Here is a 21920-nt window from a genome sequence, read left to right on the forward strand (position 1 = left end):
AGCCACATCACGCCGTATCTGAGGCTAACCTAACCCTTATCCGCCCTCATCTTCTCTCCGTCGCCGCGCGAGCACCTCGCCAACTCCCAGAATGAAAAAGCGATTTCCCTTCGTCGTCTTGGAACAAAATATGCGCCGAAGTAACAGCCACACAGTACCTCCCATAACACAAGGTCAGAAATATAATGGGATATTCCATAGAATACAATTACATTTCCTCCCTGCCTCAATAAACATATTCTCCATGTGTTTGCTCGCACACATGTAAAAAATGTCTCGGAAAACATTATTTGCTTTACTTAGGGTGACGTACAGTTTTTTTTTTTTCTAAATATCATATCTCAATTTTGACACTCTTACTAGACACACATATACACAGAACACGCGTCGTATTTTTTGCGACCGGAAGAAGAGCTAGCTAGATTATAAGTTTCTGTTTGGCGTCTTCAGTGAGAACTAAAGGCGATTCTGCCCATTTCCTTCCCTTGCCAGTGGGGGGCAGAGGAGAGCGCTGTGGCATTCCAACCAGCAGAAACAGAGAGTATGGGACGGGGTATGGGGCGGGGCGGGGCGGGGGGTGTGGGTGTGTGGGGGGGGGGCAGGCAGGGGACATGCCTTTGGGGGTGGCGGCATTTGAAGGGCGAGCGAGGGGGCGTTTGTCGATCATTTGGAGGGAAGGACGGAGGGGAGAGAGAGATGTCCATCACCGAGTTCGAGAAAGGGAAGAGGAGGAGGAGGAGGAGGAGGAGGAGGAGGAGGAAGGACAGAAGAGAGGAGAAGAGCAGAGCTTTGAGCTGTGGGCCTGGCAGTCAGATAAGGAGAGGCTTAAAGAGTGGAGTGGATTGTGTATAGGCCTTTTCTATGGGGGAATAAGGCAGTGCAGAGCCGCCGGACGACAGGAAGAGGAGGAGATAAAGAGAACGAAAAGACGTAAGGACAGAGGGAACGAAACAGGACCGGAGAGAGATAGAGAGAGAGAGAGAGAGAGAAGGAGAGAGACGTGGGAGAAAGGACGGCAGAGAAGAGAGAGATGAATCCCAAGATGGGGGGGGGGGGGAGTGGAGATGAAGAGAGTGGAGGGTGAGAGAAAGATGTAGAGAGAGATATCTCGTTACCAGCACGCGCTAAAATAATTAGCCTCTGGGCTGGGAGGCGAGGAGGGAGAGAGGGAGGGAGGGAGGAGGAGAAACGTGCGAGCGAGCGGATTAGCTGGACCTAAAATAACTCGCAGAGCACAAAAGCTGCACCTCTTCCTGGTAAGCCCTTTGTCAGAGTCCTGAGAGTGTCCGCTGGCTCCGGGCCGTGACGTCATCCCGGGTCGTCAGTCGCTGGCCGAGTCAACAGCGGACAGCCTCATGCACTCAGGCACAAACAGCGCAGCAGGGCCTTCCCTCCCTCCCTCCCTCCCTCCCTCTTTCTCTTTCTCCCCCCCCCCCCGCCCCTTCGGCTGAAAAATGTGCAGCTGTTACAGTAAGCCCGGACGCTCTTATAGGGCCAGAAATAGCCCCCTTTAGCCGGGGCAGGGACACGGCGACAACCTCCATTAGCTCAAATGTGAGAGGATTGAATCACCCCGGGCGCGAGGGCTTGAACCTCTATCTGCGCCCCGGCTGAGAGCAGGAATCATATTTCTCTCGGACTCTATCGCTCTCCTCTCCCTCTCTCTCTCTCTCTCTCTCTTTTTCTCTTTCTGAAGTCCGGAGTGCACTCAAAGCACCGCTCAATGTGGGTGTGATTGAGTCGTAAACATTAAGGGGGAAGATTCAGGGGACTCTAAACACGGAGGGATGTGTTTCGGGTTCCTCTTAAAGAAGTTATGTGTGTAGTTAGGCCTTATACAGTTTTACAGTTTGCCCAATGAGTGCATATAGGGTCTCCTGTGAGGCGCTATAAAAATCATTTTACACTGTTGCTATTGATATAGTAGGACTATTCTTACAGCCAGTACTGTCTTGAAAGAGAAGAGATAATGGGGAATAATGGGGGTTGCATCAGGCTGGGCAGAAAAGGAGGGAGCAGACTAGAGGAGTGGAGGCAGTCATGGAGAAGTCAGACCTTTATCTATAGGAGAAAGAAAAGAAGAAAAGAGGGAAGGGAGAGAGAGACAGAGAGAGAGAGAGAGAGAGGAAGAAAAACAGGATAGAGCAGTTAGCATATAAATCACTTCTATAATTTGAATTAACAAGAAAGTCAGAAGAAAAGTAGAAAGGGGGGAATTCACAGTGAAAGAGGAAGAAAGGGGATAGGAGAGAAAATGAATGAAGATCAGTGTGAGGGAGAAAGTTAGAGTTTGACACGTCGTCTCTAAAAGAGCAAATTGGCTTGTCCCCGCAGCCGGGGATTCGTGATGCGTATCGGACGCACCGGAGAAAGCTTTTCGCCGGATAGGATCACATTGAAAGGAACCAAAAAGGCAAAACTCGGGGAACAGCTTTTAGATTTTGTTATCAAACCCAGCCGTCTCAGGGTCTCGCTTCAAATGGCATATCTCATGACCTGACAAAAGTACTCGGGGTGCCAGCTGGTGTAATAGATTATCACGACATCTCAGATCTCATATTGCTGCGTCTATCCTCAGCCGCCCGTGACAAAGAGGAGATATGATTTGACTCATTTATTAGGGGACTCGGGGTTTTGGCGTTTTGGTGGGTGTGAAGTAGGTTGAGCTCCCTCGGGACAAACTCGTTTTTTAACTCTCTCGCTCTCTCCTCGGTGGAATTCCCACTCTCTTATCCTCGACAACTCCCCCATCCCTCTCTATCTCCTTCTCTCCCTCCCTCCCTCCCTCCCTCCCTCGCTCCCTTCTTCCCTCCCAGCCTCCCCTGCTTCCCTATTGGTCTATTTGAAGGTGAGCCTGTTGGCGAGGCGGGAGAGGAAGCCGAGTGATTTGGCCTGCCCTTTCCCTCCCTCGCCGCCGGCCCCCTCCTCCCCGTTTTTGCGGGTCAACTCCAGCTCGATGGTCATCAGCACCCGGCCCGAGCCGTCCTCCCCTCCCACTACTCTCTCTGTCTTTTTGACTAGGGTTTGCTGCTGCTTGGGCCGGGCCGTCGCCACCGCCGAGCGAATGGGCTGGAGCAGCCGGCCGGCTAGCCCGCCCCAGCCCCTCCCCGTATCCTATTTCTTATCCTTGCGCGACTCCTGCTTCTTCTTTTCCGAGGCGGCCGCCTTCACCTTGGAGGGGTCGGCGGGAGGCGCGGGGCCCTGTGGGGGAGGAAGGAGAGGGGGTCGGGGGGAGAACAGGGGAGGAGAGTCACTTCAGGAGGAAAGGAGCGTGAGGGAGAGAGGGGGGGGAGGGGGGGAGAGAGGTTAGCGTCAGGAAGGGGTGAGATGGGCGGGTTAGAGATGAGAGGATGAGAGATGGGTTAGGAGAACGGGTGGAGCTGTGTGAAGAGGAGAGAAATACACATTTAGGAGGAGGAGGACAGAGAGACAGACAGACAGAGAGATAGAGAGAGAGAGAGGGCAGGAGGTAGAGAGACAGTCCTTTTAGGGGAGGGGGTAGCAAGTGAGGGGGGGCGGTGTCCAGAGCTGTAAGGGGGTGACAAAACAGGTAACCATGCGTTAGGATGGGACACAGTGGCAGGCAGGCTCCATACACCTGTGACAACTGAGTGACAAATTATCAATAACATGCACATACACACACACACACAGTGTATACCAGATTGGGTTCTTATTAGGGTTCGACCAATATGGGTTTTTGAAGGCCGATACCCATGCTGATATTTTTGAATTGAAGATATTTTGTGCCGATATTCAATATCTTTAAATTTGACCATTTTCAAGCCCCAGTTTCCCCCCAGAATGTTATTCTTAAAGCATCTGAAGCAGCATTCAGACCATCATGGGACACTAAAACCCTCCACTGAAACACTGACTAACGAAATGCTTTTAGTGTTAGCAGCTCTTTAATCCTATTCAATGGTAGAGAAACTCTGGGATAGCCTGCTACATGGAAATGAAGAATTTGATTACAAAACACTAAATTGAATAAATTAAATAAATACAATGTGGAGGAACTTCCATCATATCAGCAGTGGACTACTTGACTGGCTGATATCCAATATTTAATAAAAGGCAGATATCGGCTCCATATTGGTCTAACCCTAGAACTTATATAATTCATACATTCACTCCCACTCATTCCTAATATTAACTGTGCAACGTCTATTTATATCTCTCTATATATCTGTATCTATGTAAGTATCAGGGGGATGGAAGTAAAGGGAACTAAAGAAAGGAAACAAGGGCTTCACTTGAGCACAGCAAATCCCCACAACAGGAGGGACTGGACAGAGTGGAGATAAGGTCAAGGTAGCACTTAACTTTACAATAGCCTTATGTCAGTGCATTAACCCGTGCATTAACCTATTGGAAAGTATCACAAGTACACAATAATGCTGTGTTAGTGCTTAATGAAAACCTCAGTCATATGTAATGGGTGTGACAACAACATGAACGAAGGCACAATATTCATGAGCACGGTATTATTGTGTACTTTCAATACTTCTCCACAGGTTAATACGCAGGTCAGTAGACTGGAATAAAGCTGGTGTAAATTTAAGAGTTGCCAAGGACAGATGGAGTGAATAGAAAGCTGGATCTGGGGTTTGGAGACGGAAATGCTTCTGTTCTAATACATCAGGTTAGTGAACGGTAAAAGGCACACTAGAGGCTGGTTCTACCCACTGAAGCTTGCACTAATAATACCCCACTGATTGCATTAGAAAATTTATCATCCTTAATTATGCGCTCTGCACTAGCAGCACGCAGCCTGGTAACACAGTAATCGGAGCGTGCGCTGCGGCTTACATCCGACTCGGCGGGGCGGCCGCGCAGCCCGTCCGCCGTGATTACATTCGATCATACTTACATTCCCCCATATATCATCATATTGTTTGCGATTATGCGTCCCACGGCATGCTCGGTTTGTGCCTGCAACGTATTGCGGGGGCTCCCACGCTAACAATGAGGCTGCCTTGTAAACACACTCCCAGCCTGCTTATAGGCAGAATGCAGAACCGCCCTTGTTACAGGGGCACAGTGCAGCAGAGGCTGCACACACTTCAAAGGGAAGGAGGGTACAGTGGGAAGAAGAAGGAGGGAGTGGTGGTGGTGGTGGTGGTGGGGGGGCTGGTTTTGGGTGGGTGGGGGGGTGGTAGGTAGGTAGGTACGTAGATAGGTAAGTGGCCGGGTCCCCTGCTGCATACTAACACTCCTCCCCCGACAGACAGACACAGGCGGAGACAGGTGAAGAGGCGGAGGGGGGGAAGACAGAGAGAGAGAGAGAGAGAGAGAGAGAGAGGAGGAGATTGAGAGGTAGATGAAGTGTGAGAGGTAGTGATTTTCTGTCCAGAACGGAAACTGATCAGAACGCTAAGGACCTGAGGAGAGGGAGAGGAGAGACACTGGGAGGGAGTGGGTGGTGGTGGTGGTGGGTGGTGGGTGGTGAGGGGGTCGACAGTGTGAGAGAGAGAGGGGGAGAGAGAGAGAGAGAGACAAAGAAAAAAGGGAAGAGGAGAGAAGAAAAGACGGATAGATGCTTCTCATGGTCAGCTAGGAAGTCAAAGGAACGGAGAGGCGGGAGGGAGGAGGGGAGGGAGGAGGAGGAGGAGGGGAGGGAGGAGGGAGGATGCGACTGAAGAGAGGGAGACAGGGGACCGGATAAAAGGAATGTGAATGAGAGAGAGAGAGGGATGGAGGGAGGGAGGGAGTGAAGTAGTGGGGAGGCATTGGGGGATGGAAAGAAGAATGGGTGGGGTGTGCGTGTATGTGTGTGTGTGTGTGTGTGTGTGTATATGTGTGTGTGCGTGTTAGCTCAGATCGATACCGAGTGCACTCAATTATCATTCCAGTACAGTGTGTGTGTGCGCGTGTGTGTGTGTGTGTGTGTGTTCATTCCTGTGAGCCTTCCTTTGTGTGTGGCTGCAGGGCAAACTCCTCTCCCACAACTCCACCTAATGGGGAGCAACACACACCATGGGGTTTCTCTCTCTCTCTCTCTCTCTCTTTCTCTCTCTCTGTTTCTCCGTCTCTCTCTATTTCTCTCTCTGTCTCTCTCTCTCTCTTTCAGTCCTCACTCACTCACTCACAGTCTTTGAGATTTGTAGTGCAAGCCCAGCAAACAGAAAATAACCAAGATGGTGAGGCTGATACAAAATTGTGTCGTGTCAGCAGACCCTCCTAATAAGGGCTATTTGATCAAACAACCACTTATGAGCACACTATGAAATCCCACGGGTCTTCTGTGTGCGGTGTAGCTAAAAGAGAGGAATCGGCTCTACAAAATAAAAAATAAATAAAAAAAAAAAAAAGGGAGTGCGAGCCCGGCAGATAGAATAGCTGTTTGTGCTGTGTATTTTCTCCCAAGCCAAGACTTGCAGGAGAGTAACTGTAAATGACAACATTGTCAAATATTTCAGAGTGTCCTTTTGGCGGCGAGTTATTTATTCATATATGCACTGTCACCCGCCTCAGGCGCTTGAGAGCAACTGACTGCAGCTCAAGAGTAACCTGACAATCATGTGACAGTAGAAAGGAGAGAAAAAGACAGAAGGAGGAAAGAGGGCTCCGGGGAGTCGAGAATGAGTACGGTCTTTGAGGTAGATGGAGGGTGGCCCTCGCTGGTGTCGGCCCCTGGGTTCGTGCCACGGAGGCAGCTGGCGGACTCCTAACCGCGGGCCCGAAGCCCACCGCTGCCTCGTCGAAGCACTAGATTGTACCTGCGGCTAAATTACTCTCTGTCACAACAACACCTTTGATCCTCTGTCTTGAATATCCTTCTGTCTATCGCATTTCAAAGCTGATTTTGATTTAGGAAAACGCCTTGAACTCAAATCCCTTTGACTTCTTTTCATTATCAGCATGCGAGGCGTACAGTCGATTACAATACACCCCCGCACCCCCAGCCCCCATATTACCACAGAGTAATCAAACAGAACTTGCCCCGGTGCCTTGTATTCACAAAAGAATACAAGCCACCAAAATGTCTGATTAATCCACCACTTGAGGCTATCACACTCCCATGAGAAATGAAAAAAATACCCCAAATCCTCGGCGCACCGCAGCGCACAAGCACTGATAACGGCCAAGACCATAATAGGCCCAGTGATTTTCATTTGACTCCCAGTGAGCGAAATCAGCGGCTCCTGTCCATTTTCCTACTGCGAGCAAATCACAGACCCATTCACTACAGCAACAGCATTAGCGGCGTGACCTGGCCTCGGCCATTTCACAGTTGCTGGTTTGATTTTTTCGCCCCGTGGCTGTTTACTTGCGCCGCGCTGTTTGGCCCTTGAGGAAAGCGAACGAGGGGTGAGGGCCGTGCGAGCGGGGGGGGGGGGGGGGGGGACAGTACGGGCTTTGAAGCAGCTCGAGCGCTGAGATTGCACTAGAATTTTAACAGCTTGAGCACTGTTATTAGTGTTTGCCGTGGCGCTTTTGAATGACACGTTATTTTGTTGTTGATGCGTGGCTTCAAGGAGGAGCCGGCTGAGTGTGTGGACACATTGCAGCTGCTTGGACTGGCATGGCGGAAGGCGATTACGAAACTGCGCCGTTATGCACTGTCATGTTGGATATGAGCTATTGTGTGGCGCGCTGTAAAAGAATAGATGAATGCTCTCTTTGGCACCATATGCTTTCTGAGCCCTCCCAATTCGAACACTCATTGCAACTGTAATCACTCCAAGACAACGTCGTTTTCCTATTTAGCGAGCGCTTACGACAGCAAGCCCAAGCTGTTGCATTCACTGGCTGGCCCCGTAACGTGGTATCGCTGAGTGATGTGTACTTGCGATGGAGTGTGTATGAGGGAAGGAGGGAGAGGAGGAGGAAGAGGGGCATGGGGAGGAGAGGAGGGAACTTGCCTGTCTCTGCTGTGATCCCTCTTTCTTTTTCTTGCCATGTTTGCTGGAGGGGACAAAAGAAAGACAATGTCAGGATGTCGAATCTATCTCTCCCTCCAGTGGTCACAGGGCAGCATTGCCTGGCAGCTATCATAAAGTGAGCAGCGGTGCACATCAACTTAATCTACTGGCCCCGTCTGAGACGCAGCCCCCGGGTGCTATGTGTGTGGAGATCTCATCGGATTGGATAGGTATAAGCAAGATGATGGATCCATTATCATCATGATCCAGTGGATAATCCACCCGGAATGCCTAGCAGTGCCTGGCTTCACCACTTATAGTCATCTTGCTTTGGACCTGCACTGCCAGTCAAAAGTTTGGACACACCTGGTTGAATGTAAAGCCATTTTGATCTAAAGGCTTATGCTTAAATGCTTCAAATGTGTTTCTTAGACAAATATAAATAGTGAAGTTGATCCTATGTATGAATTTCTTTCCAAAGCCTTTGCCTTTCCATCAAGGCAAAGGGCGACTACTCTAAAGAATCTAAAATATAAGATAGTTTTGATTTGTTTAACACTTTTTTGGTCACTGCATAATTCCATTTGTGTTATTTCATCGTTTTGATGTCTTAACTATTATTCTGAAATGTGAAAAATGGTAAAAATAAAGAAAAATGTGGTGTGTCCAAACTTTTGACTGGTAGTGTTTACAGCACTTTAGATTTAGATTTAATCTAAATGAGGGCTCCAGTTTTGGGGCATTACCTGTCTCTTTCCAGCTGGCTCACCATGCAAGGCCCAGTCTAACTTCAAATCTCTGAACCTCGCACACCTAGTCTAACCTAACCGTGGCACCGCGGCTACGCCTGCTTGGCCACGCATGTCTCGGTGCCAGGGATGGGCTCCGGCGTCGGCCCCAGTCCCTGGCACAGACCGGGCTGGCAGAAGGCGGCCGGGCACGGGCCGGGCACTGACCTGACGCTGAGGTTGAAGACGCGACGCGCCACCAGGAACCTCATCAGGTAGTAGATGACCACGATGAGCACCAGCAGGCCCAGCACCACCCCGATGATGGCTCCCGTAATCACCCCGGCCTGGATGGGCACTGTGGGGGGGAGGCAAGGAGGAGCGAAGGAAGGGTGGAGGAGGGAAGGTGGGGGCGGTGGAGGGGAAGATGAGGAGCGGAGGAAGGGGGGAAGATGAGAGGAAGCAGAGAGAAAGATGTCGTGAGTGGCGGTGAGGTGGTAAGAAGGTGGGGAGGGAGGAGAAATGGAGGGGGGGGATGGAGTAGAAAGAGGGAAGAAGAGAGGGGAGAAGGAAAGAGATTGGCAAAGAAGGGGAGAGATGGCGAGATAAAGGTAGAATAAAGAAAAGGAAAAGGAGGGATTACAGGTAGATTAAGAAGGGAACGGGAGGGACGGAGGTAGAACGAAAGAAGTAAAGAGACGAGATGGAAGTAGAATAAGAGGGAATAGAAGGTAAAATAAAGGTCGAATGAAAGAGGGAGAGGACGGGAGTGGGAGTGAGATATCGGCAGGAGATAGAGGGAGGAGGAAGGAGGGGAACGCAGGTGGAACAGAGGCAGAAAAGGAGGGCGAAGAGAAGGCGAGACGAAGGTAGAATAAAGGAGGCGAGAGCAGAGAGGCAGAATAATGGAGGTGTGAGAGAAGTGGGGGGGGGGGGGGAGGGGACGAGAGACGGCGGAAGGAGATGGGAAAAGGAGGGAAAGAGGAGAGAGAAGTGGGAGGGGACGGCAAGAAGGAGGGGGAGAAAAGGAGTGAGAAAGTGAGGCGGCGATAGCGATCTCAAATAGAGAAAGAGAGATAAAATTGTAATTGATTTCATTTAACGGGAGGTGCGAGGAATTCTAACAAGGCGGTATAGCAGGAGGAGTCTTGAGCGCAGTACTCGCCTTCGTCTGCTGCGCACAGCACAAATTGAGATTAATTTCCGAGTTCGGAGTGATTATAACGACAATTGAGAACAGTTGGCTTCCGACTAAAAAAAAAATACCCGCAAAAAAAGAAAACGCCATATGGACTCACAGGAAAGCTAATGAGCAGACACAGATGTAAGACAATATAGGCATTAGGCATTACAAACTCTGAATCTGAATTTGCTTCCACAGAACTCATTTCGGACCCCTCTACCCCTCTCACCCTTCTCAAAGACCAGCAGCCGGACGCTGGAGGGCCGGCCCACTATATCAGGGGGGTTCTTGGCGTCGCAGGTGAAGGTGCCGTTGTCGCTGAAGTCCAGGTTCTTGAGCAGGATGGAGCCGTCGCGGCGGCCCGGGTTCCCCACGAACTCCAGCCTGTCCCTGAACGGTCCCTTGTTGTCCACATAGGGGGCGCCGCCGGTGTAGTGGAAGATCTGGGAAGGGCAGAGAGAGGAAATGCTTGTGGTGTCAACCATACCGCCATGTTTTTACTTTAAAGAGCAACTGCACCATGATGTGTTTGACTGCTTTTTTGTAGTCGTGAGGCACTCGTGGGGTTTGTGATGTACTTGTTCCATGTCTTGTTTTCATTATCCTTGCTTTTAATCTGTTTATGTGGCATTTGTTCTTTGTAGAGCACTTTGCAGCTCTTGACTGAAGCACTTGACTGCTTATTTCAGCTCCGCATTGATAAATTGGCCATGCTGTAGTGAAAAGCATCAGCCACGGTAAAACATGGAAACGACGGTAAAATCCAGACGTTAATATGCACATATGACGAATTTCGCATTTTTGTGGAGTTCTTTGTCTACAGTTGATTTCTTGACATCAGGCTCCATCTCTTCTAATAATCAGTATTTTGCAATGACGTGCGAACATCTCATGTAAAATGTAAAACTGGTATCAAAATACTGCTTGTTCCCTAGGAATAAAAGTAGTACAAAGGATTCCGTATAAAAATAATTTCAAAACTTTAAACATTGCAAACTTAATGTCGGCAATATTGGGTGGTTGTGTGAGATTCACTGTTGCTCCCCCTAGTGGTTAAAATCTCTGCGTACAGGATGATGACAAAGATGTAGGAGTTACCACACCGGTCTAGTGCCAAACCGCACTGCTGAGAACAGCCAAAACTGGGGGTGCCATCCCATTATAAACCCAGTGTTTGAAGAATTGATTTTTGAGAGATGGTTTTAGATGCTGATTGATTTTGGGGGAGGCTGATATTGCCAGAGTGAATACAGAGTGTGTATTGGAGGGCTGGGGGTGGTAGGTGCTGTTGCCCAAGACCCCATTAGGTCAAAGTCAAACCCAGTTGAAATTTTGGTAAACAATCAATTTTAGCTACTTGGCTAATTGGGGTTTGAGGCCTCGGGACAGCCTGTGGGAACCGTAAACAAGTCATCCATGAATTACACGCACCCTTTCACATGACATGACTTGTCAGAAATCAAATACGACATTTTAAAGGACAAATCCGCCATGAAAACAGATAGAAGTATGAAGCTGAAAATCTGTCTGGAGGGGGGGGGGGGGGGGGTGGGGGGAGAAAGGAGCGACAGAAGATAAGGAAAAAAGAGGAGAGTAATCTAGTTTCAAAGGGAGGGCACGGTGGGAGACGGATGAAGGCAGAGGAGGTGAGGGGAGGAGATAATGAGAGAGGAGGGGAGGGACAAAGGAGGCAGGGCCGGGGAGGGGGAGATTAAGGGAGGTGGACGGAGGGAGGCGCAGTCAGGACGGAGAGATAGAGAGATGAGAGAGATAGGAGGGAGATAAGGGCAGGGAGAGCGAAATTAAAGAGCAGGAGGCAGGTGAGGCAGGGAGAAGGAGAAGAAGATGAGTGGGGGAAAGTTTGTGTGTGTGCTTGGGCTTCCTACTCACATGCACCTGTGTGTTAGATGAAACTGAGTGTGTGTGTGTGTGTATCATTCCATTTTACATACTGTTCTCCATTTGTTTCAAATTGAACTGTGTGTCACATTCCATCAATCCTGTTTGTTAAAAGTACTTATTTCAGCTAAAAATTGATACATTTCTCCATGCTGTAGTGAAAAACATTTTGACATTGATTGATTGATTTGATTGATTTTAAAACAGTCATGTTTAAAAATCCTGACTTCCTAACATTAAGCTGCACAAGGAAACTTTGCACTTTGGTTTTTGAATTTTTGAAAGTTTAAGACTTCATTACCCAGAAATCATGTAAACTACACCCCTCCTTGGACCTAAATGTATTCTTCTTCATGGCCAGCAGGGGGCCGGGGGGGGGGGGTGGTGAAAAAATCTTTTGGCAGCAGGCTTAGCCATTGTTGGCGAGTCCAGATTTCTCTCGACGGAGCACTCATTTGAGCCAATAGGCTGAAGCTACAAGGTCTCAGTTAGAAGGGATGGGATCTGTTGCCGCCCCACTTAGTGATTTAAGCTGATAAGGCTTTTACATAAAAATCTTGCCTAGTGCAGCTTTAATGAACATGTATGACTAATTTAGCATTTTTGTAGAGATTTACAGATTGCTCCCCTGCAAACTGCATACTTAATTTCTGTACATGATAATGACATAGATGTGGGAGTTACTACTCCTGTCTAGTGCCAAGCTACACTGCTGCATCTTTGAAATATGCAGACTGTAGTCGTGTGTTTGTGTTTTCACTTGCATTTGCTTCTTGTGTGCATGCATATTGTATGTGTAGCTGTACATGTTGGAGTCTTAACATTTGTGGTGTGAAGTTGGAGTGTGTGTGTGTGTGTGTGTGTGTGTGTGTGTGTGTGTGTGTGTCTTACAGAGATGCTGTCCCGGGAGCCGTCGGGCCTGTATGTCCAGGAGAAGGTGACGTCCTCGGAGGTCCAGCGCCAGGAGAAGAAGGAGCAGGACAGTCGGACGTCGGAGCCCACCAAGGCATGGCGCTCCCAGCCTGTGTAGATCACTATGGCCTGGGACTGCTCCGGCACTGGGAGACACACACACACACACACACACACACAAGATTGAAATATTCCAGTTTGTTTTAAGGACGGTTAAACAATAGATAAATATTGTCTGCCACACAGCCTGGCTACCTTTTACTGCAGACAGTGAGTAGAATTTTCTAATTGTGCTGCCTTTTTTTTTTTTGACTGGCCTGCAACCTGTAAGCTTTCTGTTACAGCAGACAAACACACACACACACACACACACACTTTTGTATACATATGGATACAGAGTTAGTAAACATAATTTACACCCATTTGCAACTCGCTCAAATACGTGTCCTTGTGTTGTTATACTTGCAATGTGGAGACATTATATTGACTTGCATTCTTCACTAAATTCTTTATCTTTTTCAACCCTAACTGTTTCTCTAATCTGATGAAACACACAAAACACTCATCACATAACAACCTTTCTCTTTTCACTTGAATGTAAAAATATAGATCACAAATACTGGCATACACACATGCACACACACACACACACATGCAGTTAAATTGCACATTTAGGTTTGTCAAATCTGCAATTGGTGCAGACGTGCACTCAACAAATATTTGGATTTTTGCTGAAATATTAGTGTCAGAGTCTAAAAGTCAAAGGGGAACATAATTTTCTCAATTAATATGGATTATGTTGACTTAATCATGTGCACTGTTAATGCTTGAATAATATTTAATGATCAATGTTAATTTGGCTTTGGCTGCAAAATCAATATTTGACTTCCCTAGAAAATGCAGTCAGCATCTCAAACAACAACAACAATCAAATCCCCTGGGAGCTACAAGCCCCTGCCACTGTAATATTAACCGGCACAACAACATTTTTGTATTCTCATTGTAAATGTGTTAATGGGCGTCCACGAGTCACAGTAGTCTCACAGCAATGTCAACTCTAAGTGTTCTGGAGCTTTCCGCCTCTTTTAACACCCAGAGGAAAGTTCACAGCTTTTACTGCGAGCGTCCTTGAGTGAGCGCCGTTAGTGCAGCCAGCCCACGGAAAACTTGTCAATGAAATCGCGCTTGACATTTTTAATTAAAATTCTGACAAAACTGCAAATATCTGACAGGAGGAGAGCAGAGAAAGCTGTCCGCTGGAGATCACAAGCCCTGCCAACCCTCTGTTTAGAAGTCATAATATTAGTGCTCTTTAACTTTGCGAGCCTGGAGAAACCAGCTTTGTGTGTGTGCAAGAGAAGCACACACAGATGGCATGCTGGTCACTGCAAAGCCCTGAAAGATTAACTGTTTCTTCTACAGGTGTATTATTGGCCTCCGTTGATGAAATCAATACAGGCAACAAAGAGATATCACTTCAAATGCTTTAGCTGTCCTGGATGCCTACCAAGTAAGTGCAGAGGGAAATAGATCAGCTAATTCCCTACTGTACCAATCTAAGCCTATTGACCTTGTCTTTATTATCAGGTCCATCAGTTTTCAGACAAGTATTGAAGAAAGGCAACATTTAAGAAAATGCAGAAAAAGGCTCATCTTCATATCCCCATTTAACCTTTAACCCCGGATGAGAGGAAAGTTAATCTCTGGATCTGCACTTCCAGTAGCACTGAGGTGAAATCACAGGCTAGGTACAGCGTGTCAGTACTTTGAGCCATCATCAAAACAAATCTGAACAAAGTTTAGATTAAAAAGGAGCAAATTGGTTTTTTTTTCTTTTTACCTATTCCCAGGAGGACAACCGACGCCAGCGCCAAAAACGTCAGCATGGTTTCTGGCTTCTACGGAGCTCCCAAAAGTGATGCTGCAGACCTAACAGGAGCCTGTAGAGAAGAGTCCCACTCTGGAAGGAGAGTGAGTGGAAGGAGGAGAAAGAAAGAAAGAGAGAGAAAGAGAGAGGGAGAGAGAAGGGGTGCAGGATGCCAGGACAGAGGGCTTCAAAACGGGACAACAACAGAAAACCCACTGTCCCCTGGTTTATACCCAACCACACCCCTCGGCCTGGCCCAGCCCCGGCCCATTCCTCCTCTCCCCTCTTCCTCTCTTTCCTTCACCCCACCCTTCCCTCCCGCCACTTCTCTCCATTTCTTCCCTCATTGAAACAAATTACACACATTATCTCTCGAAGTGCAAGAAAAACACTGGGCGAGAGGCACACAAGCACCGAGTGTCTAGATGGTGAATTAATTGGGTAAACAAAGGGCAACTCGGGGCGAATTTGCAAAGATGTGCGCAACGTTACACCACGATGAATATAATAAGTTAGATTACAATCTCGGGCGCGATGCGATGACTTTTGAGAAAATGCTAATCGATGCTTAGTATGTAGGAGCGAGCTGGGGCGTATGACGGGAATCGGTTGCTCTGTGTGCGATCACTGCACGTGTGTAAATATTACATGGGAAGGGTGGGAGGTGTTTAGTCCGACTCGGCCTGTTTCTGTCTGTTTACAGTGAGGGAGGGAGGGGAGGGGAGGGAGGGAGGGGGGGGGATCCTGCGGCGAGGTCAACGCAGCGCTCTCTCCTCCATCCCCTTCCCTCACCCCATCTCCCCTTTTCTCCTCTCCCTGCACTTTCACCCAGGGTCCGAGGCCAGCGGACGAAAAACAAAGCCCCGAGTCTTCGCTCTCTCTCTCCTCTCTGTCCTCCCTCTCTCCAGATTCCTGTCGTTTGCTGACGTCTAGCACTCCGAGACAATGGGGAGAGGGGGGGACAGGGGCTGACTGGTGTATGCCCGTCTGTCAATGGCGCTTTCTTCCTCTCCGACCTCTCCCTCATTCTCTTTCTTTCTTTCTTTCGCTGCCTCGTTTTCTCCACACACACACACGCCCCCGCCAGACAAAGCGGTGTATTCACTCTGCAGCGCCCACTTCTAGCTTTTCCAGTAGCACAGACAGGGAGAGAGTGGGGAGAGACCTGCTATATATAGATGGGTTGATACGAGGACAAGCGAGACAAGAGCGAGACGGCATCAGATGCAGGAGCAGACACTGAAGGGGGGGAAATAAGAAAGAGACGTGAATAAACGAACATAGCGGAGTGGAATTTCTGCGAAAGCCTCAATTCTGAAGGCCTCATTCCATCATTTTTTGTCATACGTCATAAATATGCATTTATTTAGCCGCTGGCACCATAATAGTGAATACATGCACAGATTAATGGTCTGCAGAACTCCCCTGGCTACAGTAAACACACAAGTTATTACAAATTATTCCCATCATTAAGTTTACACCATATCTATCATGACTTAACATTTGACACTTCCTACATGTCCCCTTGGGAACATATAGCCTATATACAGTATAAAGAGAGAAGAGGCACTCGACAAGGTTGTCCACTTCCTCCACTTTACTTTCTTTCTAAATGTTGTTTTATCGAACCCTTACGGATCCAGGTTCGTCATGTAGAGATGAAGGATCTATTTGGCAAGGGACTCCCGGCCAAGGCAGCAGCAGCACATTTAGTTACAGATAAACTTCTGCTTACATATGAGGCCGCGGCACAAATTCGTGCCACTTGTGACAAATCGCAAACCACTCATTCATCTTAACACCTCAAATACCCCGCTGACGGATCAGTTGAACAAAAAAGACCATCTGCCAACTTGCTGGCGCCATCAACTGTCTAAGCTTTGGCTTGAACCGTCTAAATCGCGACATCCTTAACGATTATGGCAGATCCTGCCTTCGGGCCCCGGAGAAACAGGGGGATTCTTTATGAGCCTGGCAGGTGCAGAACGTGGCAAGCGCCCAAACTCGTCAGCACCGAGCGACGGTGGCAGCAGCAGTGGCTGAGCTTGGCAGGCAGAAACTGTATCAGATATAGAGCGAAGGCCCCCATTCCTTCAGCTGGCAGTGATATAGCACACTAATGTAGGAGAGGGAGAGATTATCTGCTGCTAAATTATACAGAGAGGAGAGGTCGAGAGAGAGGGAAGGGGAAGAGGTACCGGTGAGGAACAGTCAGAGAAAACTGGATGTGTGGAGCCATTTTGAGGTTTTAGCGAAATTATACATGAGTCCTCAGCCACACATTAGTGATATTGAGGGGGACAAGGCTTCAGATCGATTGGTGTTATCAGAGATGACTGAATACGCAAAGTTCCTCGGGCTTCAGCCGCTGTGTGAGAACTATAATGCCTGTCTGCTTGCATAACCCGTCAAATTTGTTTTCATGGGTGAGACAGTGGCCTCAGTTGCATTTTGTGAGGGCATGTCATTAGACACCCGTAGAAATTTATAGAGCATATTTTCTTATGATATTGTAATTTTCTTTGACATAGAATTATTTCCAATGGAAGGAAAAAAAAACATGCCAAGCGCATAATCAAAAGACCAGGGATAATCAGAGTCTGGGAACGCGTCCCAAGCTGTAGATTTTAGGCGCTCTTGTCAACTCTATCCGTGTCTAATTTGTCTGCGACGTTTAGTATGTTCGTCACAGCTCCGAGGGTGCAGCCCCGATCACAAGGCGCGCTGGCAGATGTGCAGAAGGGGAATGTCTTGAGCTTTTTGGGGAGCCGAATGGCTGCTGTGAATGTCTCGGGACGGGACGGGACCGCTGGAGGGTTTCTCGCCGGTCATGACGAAGGGGAGAGCGGAAAAAACGAGAGAGAGAGAGAGACACTACAGAGGCCAGTTCACATAAAGGTCATAAGACTAATGACCGTAGCAATGATTCAATGGAGCGCACTACAGTCTTAGCCTCTTAAGTACAAGCCTCTCAGTGTGGGCCAGAGTGAAGCGCTGAGAAGGGGGGGGAACAACAACCGCCATCATAAACCAATCATAAGGCAGTCTCTTAAGCGATCGGCTCACACAGTTTTTGCTGCAGGGGTTGGATAATCAAGCAAAGCATTAGCATAGCCAAATAAGGCAAATGAGCCGTGGTGAGCAATAGGCCAGAAAACTGTCAAAAGTTGAGGCTAGGAGGCAGGATTAAATATATCTATAACGGTTTACATTATCTAGGTTTCTTAAAGGGACGCAGGTTAGCATCCTGCTGTTTGACTAAAAAAAGATCTTCAGTGGGAAACTGCCACAGGAGATATTACTAGAATGCATCTGTACACAATTCTTTTTTTTTTAGATTATTTTTGGGGCATTTTTTATTCTTTCGGCATTATTTTTAGATAAATAGATACTTTATTTATCCTCAAGGAAATTGCTTATTTGATAGTTGACAGTGGAGAGAGACAGGAAAGATACATAAATGCGACAAAGGTTACCAGGCCGGATTAAAAGGACCCAGGACGTTGCGGTTATGCGATACGACCACTGACCAGGACGCCCCCGCATTTAGCCGACAGTCCCATCTGTTCAATATCTTGTTCTAGGACACTTGGCTGTTTGTGAACATCTGTGTCTTTGCTGTCGCAGGGATTGAACCTGCGATCTTTCGGGTTACAGGACGGTCCCTCTGTGTCCCGCGAGCGCACGGCCCTAAACGAATTCGTTTCATGGAGTTGGAGGGCTGTGATGAGTCATAGAGTGCACACAATGCAGCGCTGTCTCTTGTGTACAGGACCCGATACTCTGCTGGAGTGGAGACCGCAGGGCGAGGGGAATCATATAAAGGGCCCAAAAAGAGGCCTGACATCATCAAATCCAAAAGGTTACTGGCCAACGCTCGGCGCTCCTGCTCAAGAAAAACACTATTGATATTCCGTGGGTTCGGTCCGGGACAATAGCCGGGCCTGTCCCTCCCTCTGTCCCTCGTGGCCTCGCATGGCAGAGATGTCACAGAGAGCACCAAACAAATGGATGGAGGGATAGAAAGGGATGGAGGGATGGGGAGGAGGAGGAGGTGGAGGAGAACAAACACATTGTTCTCGGGGTGGAGAAAGGGGTATTGTGAGCAAGACAGATAGCTTATGTGGGAGAACGGGGTGTGGGGAGGGAGAGAGGGACACAAAAGGACAGAGAAAGGTGAAACCTGGCATTTGTCACAGATGCCCCCGTTTTTTCTCTTACAGTTGGGGGTAATCCATAACCCTGCTTTTGGGGGGAGACTTCCTAAAACTTTCCGAGAAAACAAGCGGCGGGGAGGGTTTCAACGCGGGCCGAGGCTTCTCTTCAGCCTGCCTTTCATCCGTCGCGGTGCCAGGAAAGCCGCCGGCCGCCACTCATTTCTCATCCCGAATCGGAGCCACGACATGATTTGATGTGTCAGTTGCTTGGTTTTCGCATCTTGCTCCCCACCCCAAAGCCTCCCCTTGCCCTCCGCGACGTGTGCAGCAAAACAAACGACTAGTAATTCAACGGAGGCTACAGGCAGGTAGGTTTGCAAGTGCGACTCCCCCAGTGGGAGCCGGTCTGAACGGGTGACTTGATGTGAACTAACAGCACGGCTGTTTGAACACGGGCGAGGAGAGGAAAGCGGGCCTCGGCGGGGATGGAGGCCGCCGCGCCGCCATGCCCCGCAGGCGTGTGATGTGCGCCAGCTGCCCCCCTCGGTAAACATCAGACACACACACATACACACAAACACGTGCCGTGACACAAGCGCGCGCTCGCACAGTCGATCACACACACACACAATCAGTCCCACAGGCTTGCACATATACACAGCCAAAAACACGTGCAGTCACACAGGCGCACACACATTTTTTTTTTTTATCACAGGGATGCAGATGAATAGGAATTCATTCACACATGAACAAAAGAAGATGCAAATATAGAAATATACTGAGGTGCCGGTATTTACACCTACAACAAAGTCACAGACATTCAGGGAGAGTTTCACACTAAAGACACACTTTCCTTCCGCTGTCACAATCACACGTACGCAAATAAGGCTGAGACACAACACTTGCTGCAGTCAACCTTCAGAGTAATTCACAACAAAAGCCAGCATCATACAGCGCACAATATGGAATTGAATTCATTACACATTTGCATTTTCAATATTTCATGCTCTGTTGCCTGTTTGATTTCCATTAGGGCCTTTCCCATCCCTCACACTTGCTGTTAAAAGGCAACTTCTGAAGCAACAGTACAGCTGACAATTCCTATTTGAATTTCTGATTTTTGTAACACCAACGGGCCCCTTGTTTCGATTCAAAAAATAAGCGAGATGTGACGATGATATTCGAAATGAGTGATAGATGGTGCCCAAAGAAATCCACGCTGTGAAAGGGAAAATAGAATAGATTTATTCAAAAGCAAACAAACAGGGGGAAAAAAAACAAAAAACACCGCTAGAATATTCAAAGGCTCACATGGAGGGGGGAGAGGAAAAATTAAAATTAATGGAAAAAAAATAGAGAGAGTATGGATAGGCAGAGATAAACAACAGTGGCAGATGGAAAGGGCAGGCAAATCTGAATTTGGAATTTCCATGGTTGTTCTACCACAATGGTGTCCTTCTCCTCCACCTCCCCTTCAGCAGACACACAGGCCACTGCCTACACACTTCCACACACACACACACACTCACACACACACACAAATAATAGGCTAACCACCAGGCGTGCAGTGTGCACACTCGCATACCAAGACACAGCAACAATAGCATAACAAATACGGTAATCTCACAAGCTCTCAAGTATGGGAAAAACAATTCACAATGCATGTGCATACACTGTAACGACATTATTTACTCCGATACGAGTCACATACAAATATGAGTCACCGTGGAAATTGGCCGACTTTTACATGCAGACGGCCCGCGCATAAACCCGACACTGTAAAACACGCAGACTCGATGCATGCCTCTTCGCAGCCGCAGGAATGCCGGCCCTCCAACGCTCTTCATTAAATGTTTCCTGCGTCTCATTTTCTATTCTGCATGATGTCCCTGGTGTTGCACCGGACCGATGCACTGCTGGTCACTCGGGGTTGGGGTCGATTCATGAATGAACTCATCAATTCATATTCAACTGAGGAAGTGGAATTTGAAAAAAAAAAACCTACAGGACTTCTTGGAATTTCAAGAAGTTGAATTTAATTCAGTGAAATTCGGTAAAATTCCATGTTCTTTTGTTTTTTCGTGCCACATATCAGATTACATGTAGTGTTTTATGTTATCAATACTGCCTATCATAAAATGTTAAAGGTGCCTTTCAGGTGGCATTTGATGCATAACATGTAATCGTAATACATACATTATTATTGAATGTATTGGATTTGTTTAACTGTCTTTTATTTGATTTCTAATTTAGCAAGTCAAGACAAACTCTGTTAGAAGTGGAATTTAATGGAATTCAATTGTTTGCTGTCATTACAATTATTCCAACTCCAGGAACTGAATTGGAATCTATCATGCATTCTCAATTCAATTCATGAATGGCCCCAAACCTGCTTTTTTTATTGCTTAGCACAATATTGTCAATATTACAGCAACATCAGTCCCCCCCCACCCCCAATCTGCCATATTGCACCAATCCTACAAATGTAATTAGATTTCTTTATCTTTGAAAATTTGTCAATGCCTGTGTTGAAGGTTAGCGATGGAAAATAGTTGATGATTGTTCAGAATATGCTTATTTTTTCTGAGTCATTTTTACCAATATTACTACATTCCCAGGGACTCATCGTTGGCCATGGTTTCCAGACACCCATTCAAATTCTGCTAATGCTGAGTTAAAACCATACACCGTAAGCCCTGCTGCTAGAAGGCACACAGCTGCTGTAGAATGCTTTTTATTTGTAAAGCGACATGCATGTGTGTAGGTGTGTGTTTGCAATCAGAGAGCTCTTTGCATTTGATGAGGCTGTGTTGTCCTTGTCCGCTGCGCTACAAAACCCTCAAGTTGTCAGTATGCCTCTGCATCAATGTCAACAAGACATTTCCTGCACATTCACTGTACTTGGCATTTAATGTGATTCTGATTCAGCTACGATTCATACAGACAAAAGCACAAAGTCACAAACATATCACACACACACACACATCAAGTGTCTCAATCTGTCTGTCACAAGCACACTCTCATCCTCTCACGTGGCATCACTATGCAGAAAACTCTCACAATCCTCTTTGCTTCTCCATGTAATAACGGCCTGTCCTTGGCTCTCAGACTGACCCCTCCCCATCTCCAATAGTCTCTGATTGATTCAGGCTGGACAGTTAGTGGATTTCCATCATCTAATGCAAGCTGTGAGTGCTTCTCTTTTGTCCTGCCGTTTGAGCAACTGTCAGCCCCTTCGTCTTTTTCTGCTTCTAATAACGTTTCAGGCAGCCGCCGTTCTCCTTGGCTTGTCCTCTTATTGCCACA

General features: G+C 47.7%; 1 protein-coding gene across 2 annotated transcripts; it reads right to left on the minus strand.

Moving 5' to 3' along the window:
* Positions 1–2833: 2833 nt before the first annotated feature.
* On the minus strand, positions 2834–14638 carry mpz (myelin protein zero). Of its 2 annotated transcripts, none has more exons than XM_071921641.1 (6): positions 14431–14638; positions 12570–12736; positions 10009–10222; positions 8825–8954; positions 7869–7911; positions 2834–3201 (listed from the first exon to the last, which is right to left on the minus strand). In XM_071921641.1, exons 1-6 carry the CDS (start codon positions 14474–14476, stop codon positions 3115–3117), a joined length of 687 nt encoding a protein of 228 aa, XP_071777742.1. In that variant the 5' UTR covers positions 14477–14638; the 3' UTR covers positions 2834–3114. The 2 variants fall into 2 exon arrangements, with proteins under 2 accessions (XP_071777742.1, XP_071777743.1); XM_071921642.1 differs by having other exon boundaries at positions 2834–3528.
* Positions 14639–21920: the final 7282 nt, after the last annotated feature.

Source organism: Centroberyx gerrardi, chromosome 13 (genome assembly GCF_048128805.1).
Source record: "Centroberyx gerrardi isolate f3 chromosome 13, fCenGer3.hap1.cur.20231027, whole genome shotgun sequence".
NCBI classification, from domain to species: domain Eukaryota; kingdom Metazoa; phylum Chordata; class Actinopteri; order Beryciformes; family Berycidae; genus Centroberyx; species Centroberyx gerrardi.